The sequence below is a fragment of the Fulmarus glacialis genome, unplaced genomic scaffold, assembly GCF_000690835.1.
Source record: "Fulmarus glacialis isolate BGI_N327 unplaced genomic scaffold, ASM69083v1 scaffold44796, whole genome shotgun sequence".
NCBI lineage: Eukaryota > Metazoa > Chordata > Aves > Procellariiformes > Procellariidae > Fulmarus > Fulmarus glacialis.
Window position 1 is genome coordinate 15,304 of NW_009220821.1, and position 7,774 is coordinate 23,077.

Consider the following 7,774-nt stretch of genomic DNA (forward strand, 5'->3'; position numbering starts at 1 on the left):
TATCTTGCGTAATCCAAACCTTTTTTTTTTGGCATCTGAATTATGCCAAACAATACACTTTTATGCATACTTTACTGACACATTAGAAGCAATTATAAGAGTAATTTAATACATCTTTCTTCTGCATCATATGGTTAAACCCTTTGATATAAAAATATTGAGGTATTTAGTAAAAACACATTTTATTGATAATAAGTTGGGGAACTACATACTTCTTTCTCAAGACTGTTATTTTTTCTATCATGTGTTTTGGTGAAGCAGGAATACTTACGCCATAACACATTATGTCACAAAACCATAGGCTTTCTTCTTTTTTTTTTTTTTAAATCATGTGGATCCAGAGCCAAAACCCCTTAAAACCAAAGTGTTTTCTCTGCATGCCTTCAAGGCATAGAACTGAAATACATCTGCAGCTATTATGATGATAGGCCCTCTGCAGACATGTATGGTAATTTAGGTTGAAGTAAATCTCATTCTTCTACAGAGATGCAGGTTGGCTATTTTTGTCTTCTAAGGAGCACAGATGCACGCAGCCACACATGGAGGCACGTGCACACACAGCCTCTTGGAACAATTAGTTTTAACTCAGAATATTTTGAAGAGTCTGCTTGATGCCAAATGCTAGAGACAAATGTACAAAGGGATATTGCAAAGAGTTTACCTATTCACAGCCGTCTCCTTCCCTCCAGTTGTGGAAGAGACCCAAGACAATTCCTAGAGTGCCAGCACCGTGACATCCACACCAGAATCAGAGTTTTAACTCTCTACATTACTATCCTTTTTTTTTTGCCCCCAGGCTATGTCTTACCTGTCCACAACAGTCTGATTTGTATTTGTTACAACAGCAGTCCCTGAGGTGGCTTTGGATCGTTCTGTAAATCTAGAATCAAATGCTTTCATAGGTTCAATCTTGGATGGAGTCGTCAACACAGAGGAAGACGATGCAGGAGGAGCAGTTGAGGCAGAGGTAGTATTTACACTGTCAATAAAAGGGACAGGAAAACAAGGATTGAAAAAAATTTAGTATTGGTAACCTGCATTGCTCGTAACAACTAGCTAGCGTTCATTATACTGGCCAGAAACTATACTGAAAACCTTTCACTCAAGCACATACCTGAATTATGATACACTTTTTCCCCTTTCATGCATCACTATCTTGCAAGTATCTTTGCCTACTCTCAAAAGCTGTTTATGACACACCTCAGAGCTAAGAGCTTCATGCGGCCGCATAGATATATCTAGATTAAAAGACCCTAATTCATTCGTTATGTATTTTTAATTCAGGAATGAAATTATACTTTCAGGTGGTACTTACGTACCCAAAGGGAAAGGATCACTATTTTAAATGACGACTGGCGTTCCTGGTTTTACCCCTTGTTAAGGTTACCAAATACCTTCCATTACAAGATTATATTCCACTGTTTATCAATCAAACAATTTGGGCTGAAATAATTCATGCCACGTTTTGATTTTGTTGTTGAATCCAAACTAATTATTAGGCCTTTCCAAGCATAACTCTAAGGCAAAGGAATGCGTTTTCCCCACACTAAAGCATTCCAGGGATCTTTTATTTGAATAGCTGTTTACTTTAGAGATTTTTCAATTCATTTGGAGAATGAATTGGAAGAAAGAATGGCTCTAAGATAACTGATGTTTGTACTGAAAAGCTGTTAGAAGTCCAATTTCCAAAGAAAAGGAGACTTAATAGTTTCATCCGTCAATCATTTCTCATAGTCTACCCACTCATTTTTTTAATCTGTCGCCAATTTCAACTAAATTTGATGGAGTGGTAGAGTTCCAATGACATTGTGCTCTTCCAAATGCTATAAAAACACATTGCAGAGAAGAAACCAAGTCAGTGTTACCACTTAAGAAAAAGCAAGTAAAATTTAGTTGTTCCATAATTAATTTGAAAGACACACTGGCCAATCAGCATATGTGCACTGACAAGTCAATGTCACTGTGCTCTGATGGGGTTGTTATACAGGGAAGAAGTACTACCATGTTTGAAGAGAGGAGATCTACAGGACACAGGACAGAATTTGATGGAAAACAAGCTTCATTACTTCCATTGCTGGAAAACCTTCTATTATTTACTAACAGCAACCCAGTAATCTATAAGCAAGTCAATTTGTCAGAGCATTAGCAATCAACTGTGTATCTCATTGCACTGAAGTTCATTTCCAGAACTATACATATGGATTTATTCATTACTGATTTATCACTATTTAAAGTAACCAAATATTAATAAAATCTTGATGTTTTCAGGAATGTTAGATTCTTGAAGTTTTGAGGTAAGGAAACCACTTTAATAATTGCTTGATTACAGAACTGTAAACAAGAACTAAAAACTAAACGGAGTCATGTAAGTGAAAAGCAAAACTGCAAATACTGACCCATCTTTATTGGCTGCATCATCTGTTGGTTTTATACTGGCTGCAGTTGGCTCTACAGAAGGCTTTGAAGTATTAAGGGAATTTGCTGCGTTAGAATCTAATGACATGAGCTGCTGGTTACTTTGAGAAGACATCATTGAGCCAGACAGAGATCCAGATATTGGGATGCTATTGAAAAATGCTGTAGAAAAATCCCTAAGCAAAAAGACAAACAACAAATATATTTCTCAAAAGCACTTTAAAAATAATTGAAAAAGAATAATTTTAACTAAACTATTTATTCCATTCGTCCTTTTTCCACATGTGGATACTCATATACAACCTAAATAAACCACCACCACCTAACTTTCCAGAGTCGTTTCTCACAGACAAAGGACACTAAAGCCAGTATTAATGTAGATATGAATCTGAAATACATTATAGTATTGTTCACTCATCTATAACGGTTGATAAAGAGAATTAGCCTTATCTATTAGAAATGAGATCTTGTAGCTAAGACAACATAGGTTAAAACTATATTCTGTAAGTATACACAAGGTATTTCCAGCAAGTGCTTTAGATGCCGTAAGATTAAAATAAGTCAGAATTCTTAGTTTGCATCAGAAAAAAAGAAAAAAAAAAAGATAAAAAGGTAAAGAAAGATTTTAAAGACCACTTCCAAACGTACCCAGTGTCCAGCTGAGCTATGCAGAGAGGCGTGATCCTTCTCCGACCATCTGCTGTTCGTGTTTCAACTTGTTTTTTTAAGAGATTCTGTTGGGAAATATATTTCATCATTATTTCTAATAAATAGGAAATGCTTTTTTTCTTTTTCTTTTTTTCTCCCAACTGACAAGAATAGGTATATTAGATGAAAGATGTTCCCCAGTTAAAGATCTGTTAACAAAGATTTTTTCCACATTGTCTTTGAACCATGTTATTATTGCATAAATAGAATCAATCTACATTCTTATTAATACAAGTGTATTTTAACACCACAACTTTTTTGGGACCAATAGTAGGTGTTTTTTAAGTAGAAGTTCATATAGTACAAAGTACAATAGAATTCTGATTCTCTCCACATCAGAGAGTCAAATCCGAAACATTCTCATCTGTGTGCACTGAATCCTTCATTAAAAGTTGTGTTCTACATTTAGGGGAGAATTAAATAATGTTTTCAACCTCCTTTATCGAGAAACTGAAGCACAGTTCTACAATTGGACTGTTTGGAAACCTTTGGTTTCCTTTCTGCACACCGAGAATTTAGCACACATCATAGAAATATCCACAAGCCTTTTTCCGCACAGTCTTACTTCTGCTTAAAAGCATTTTAACTTTTGAACAAGTCCCACTAATGTCAACTGGACCATTCATGGGTTGAAAGGTGCCATTCAATAAGGAAGCAGGAATCTGTTTTATCATAAGCAGTTTGATATTTATGGGCTTAGTACTTGACACTATGAAGTGACTATCCAAGAACACCTACCTTTCTAATGTCCTCCAAACTCTCCCCATTAACCATGCTTGCCACTTTGGGAGCCGCTGTCGCAGTCCCAGATGCTTCCCTAATTGACGCGTTCTTCTGCTCCACCTGCTGCTGTTGCTGCCTCTGTTGATACTTGAGCATCTCTGGATTCTCAATAATGGTGGTAGACAACTGAGCTTCAGTCATTATAGCTAGGCTTTTACCATAGGTGGACTGATGAATGTTGCTCTATGGGTGTTAAAAATGTACCACACAAAAAGAGTGACTACAACTGCTAGCGTGACATCACTAATGATAATGCAATGGAATCACACAAATCTAATGGAATCCATAAAATGCAAATGCCCTCTGTATCATTTATACACTACAGATTTTTTCTTCTTTATCTCTTCAGCTAACACTAAATCAATATGTAAAATAATTGGAATCAAAGCTTTAGTTGCTAATAGCAATGAGAGGAAAAAACAACCAACAGCAATCAGTTTAAAAAGACATGCACATATGCAAGTCAAAGAGTAATTTTAGTGTTTTGAAGCACCCACTCCTTGTTTCCTTCGCCAAATAATTACTTCAAATATATAATGATGTGTAAGCAAGTGGATGTTTTCCAAACAGACTTTCTTTCCAGAATAGAAACCGGTATCACAAATTCATTTCTTGACTACCCTTTTTTAATGATTTGTAAAGTAGACAAGAACACATTTGTCACTACACACTTCTATAAATAGTCCAATATTTTAATTGAATCAATACATCCCTTAAATATGATCACAGATTCTCTGAATGCTTACTGTACCTTTTCCTCCTCGCTGAGTGGATCTCCAAGTTCATCCTGGGAAAAGTCCAAAAATGCCACTGATCCATCCATGGAACATACCAGGATACCGAGTCCGTTAAGGGTCCTGAAGGAAATAAAGGTCCATCTTTGTTTTCAATCTCTTTCATTGATGCAAAGAGGCAACACAACAAATTGCTCAATAAAAATCTTAGCATAAGATTTATTATCACAGCAACTACTGATGGAATCAAAGAAGTGGGACAGCAAGGACAGAGGGTGATGGACGGCAGGAGTTCATACTCCTTTGGAGACTGCACACAAAAAGGAGGCATTAGAACAATACACCTACCCATGGCATGATCAGCACCATGAAAACCCTTCTGTAGAGGTAAAACAGAATAGTGTTCACAACGAACAATGACAGAAAATTATAAATGTATTTCCTTCAAAAGGTGCACAAAATTTGTGTGCTAATGGAACTGGATGAAGAAAGGGGGCTTCAGCAGATAAGCAATCAATACACTTTTAAGGCCTATAAACTGCTGTTTGGGGCCCATAGAAGATGAAGCTTCATCATGCATAGGAAACAAGTAACAGATAGTCCATTCCTATAAAGAGCTTACAATCCAAATAAACAAGATAGGAAGGAGAAAGGATGAGACTCTTAAGAGAGAAGCTCTATATGTTGGGTAAATGCTTCTATCATCATTATCTGAAGTGAAAGCAATAAAAAGAAAGCAAGATGTGCATCTGAGCAGTCCAAAAGTCTCTGTACTAGGCAAGAACATATGTTTGATTTTGTTATTGTTCATTACTTGGGTTTTTAAGCAAACCGCACATGTTCTTGTATGTGGGGATATATTGTAACCCTCTTCTGGAGGTCTCAAAAGGTTTTCTTGGTGGAAGAGAGAGAGGAGAAACTATATATTCTAGTCTTATTCCATATATAACCTATTATTGCACATTTGAAAAAAAAATATTTGATAAGTTTCGACTGCTAACCCAGTAACTTCAAATTACAGAGCTCACAGAGACAGTGACATAGTGGTTTACAGATTACTTGTTACAGAGAACAGAAGAGGAAGGGGAAGCAGGTAGAAATCTGAAGTCCTATCCAAATTAGTACAGCAAGGCTTAAAAATATATTACATCCATCACGACTGCAGGTGTTTGAAAATGCCTTTTTTCGTGGTGGCTGGTATACCGATAGCATCAAATCCAGCGAAGTTAGCCTGAGCACCGTGTAACTAGGTTAACCAACACTACTGCAAGTTAGAAAATGATAAAATCTTGTTGAGTGTTTTCTGCTTGCTTAGCAGACAAATTGCTGAGCTCCTATTGACCTCTGGATTCAAGCAATTGTTCATGAAAACATAATCATGTTCAGATATGATGATGATGGATCCAAGTCTAAAACTTTAAAATAGAAACGAGACAGCTATAACAATATAACAGTATCAGATTTTTCCAAATTTACTCAGACTGTTTTCAGAATGGAGCACGTTTCTAGGAACATCTCATATTATTGACATTTTAGCCATACATTTCAATTTGTAAACAGGATATAAACAGGATATAAAATGGAAAATCCTGATGATCCTTTGTCTCTCAAATATCCCACAAAACCATTTCCTCAGAAATTGCAAGATGTTAACCAGCTATTACTCCCAATGACTTTATGCCATGAAAAATGTGCAAATTGCAGATGAAGAAATAAAAAACACTACAGGAAAACAACACTATTCAAAGCTATTGTACTACAACAATAGCAGCACTTCTCATGACATATTCCACTTATTGGTTTTCTAGCCTTAATCTATTAATGAAAGAAAATGTTTGGGTTTTGAAAACTTTTTATTGTGCTTCACTGAGCTTCATGACAAAATCCACATGGCACACAGAAAACAGGAAGTTATACAATTGTAAGCTTTAAAATTTACAGCATAAAACCACCAAGATTGTTATAGCTCTTAAGGTAGAATTTCAAAAGTTAGGAAGTGCTAGAATTAAGACAACCTCTGTAATCAGCTGCGTGCCTATCACGAAAAAAAACACGTCTTCTCTTGTACAGAACCCTTAATTCTGTAAATCACCTGATGCATAGGTTCAGAGTATTTTTTTAATACCATTTACTGAGTGGCCTCACGGTTATTTCTCCCTTATTATTCAAGTCTTGCAGTGAATAAAGAACTACTAACTTCTGCATTTTTATGACCAGGCCTTAGGAAGAAAGCAGGAGAGGAGAGCACAGAGCACCACTAACTGCAGAAAGAGGAAAACAAGATTTGGGACAGTAGACTGCTGGGAAAGTGGGCTGTCCAACCCAAGCCGAACCACTAGAGATGTCCTGCAGCCTCGTGGGAAAGCTCAGCACTTGCCCTTCTGCTATGACCTGTGCTTGGTGGATGGGGTGTGGTTGGGTGTAGAAGGTTCGGTATCCCTTCTCTGAGACTTGCTACATGATCAGTCACTGCTACTCTTCAACACAGAGCAATTTACACGGCGCTGCAACAACATGGTATAACTACAGTCTTACTAAAAACAAAAGCTATTGCATTTACTTTTTTTATACATGAAAATCCTTCAGGCATTCAAATGATGAGTGAGTAGTGTGTATGTGTGTGTATAAATGAGTGAGTGTATGCATAAAACGTTAAAAAACCCCAAAACCCCAAAAAACCCTGAACTTTCTCTTTTGGTATATTTTCTCCTTAGCCACAATGGAAAGATTGGCCTAGAAGGTTCATCTGAATTTGTCGTAACTGTACAGTGCAATAACTTTTCATGGATGTAATGCACATAAAACTCAGCAGGTCCACCATCTCAGAGTATAAAATACATATTCTATGAAAAATATTTCAGAGAATCGTAACAAGTAGCAACTCATTCCACAGGTATTTTACTGCATCATATTCTAAACATATTAATTTTTATTCCATTTTAACATTACACAATCTCAAGTGACCACATGCTAGTTGCTAAAGTTTACTACCAAAAGAAGTTGCAGCAGAACGAAAAACTTCAGGAACCGATTACTTGTGTTCCAACAGCTACAACCTGCACTGTTTTAAGGAATTTCCAGTTAATGTGTGTACCTAAAGTTCATGGCAACACTTGGCTTTTGTTACAAACAGC

General features: G+C 36.4%; 1 protein-coding gene across 1 annotated transcript in view; it reads right to left on the reverse strand.

Annotated features, from left to right (window-relative positions):
• Positions 1-7,774, reverse strand: part of LOC104079022 (protein HIRA) — a gene marked incomplete at its 5' end in the record, with an annotated part of 28,916 nt that overhangs the window by 12,810 nt on the left and 8,332 nt on the right. The window contains 5 exons of the mRNA XM_009580891.1: positions 809-979; positions 2,397-2,591; positions 3,064-3,149; positions 3,862-4,089; positions 4,658-4,784. Coding sequence (XP_009579186.1) covers positions 809-979; positions 2,397-2,591; positions 3,064-3,149; positions 3,862-4,089; positions 4,658-4,784 — 807 coding nt within the window. The remainder of the gene's footprint in view (positions 1-808; positions 980-2,396; positions 2,592-3,063; positions 3,150-3,861; positions 4,090-4,657; positions 4,785-7,774) is intronic.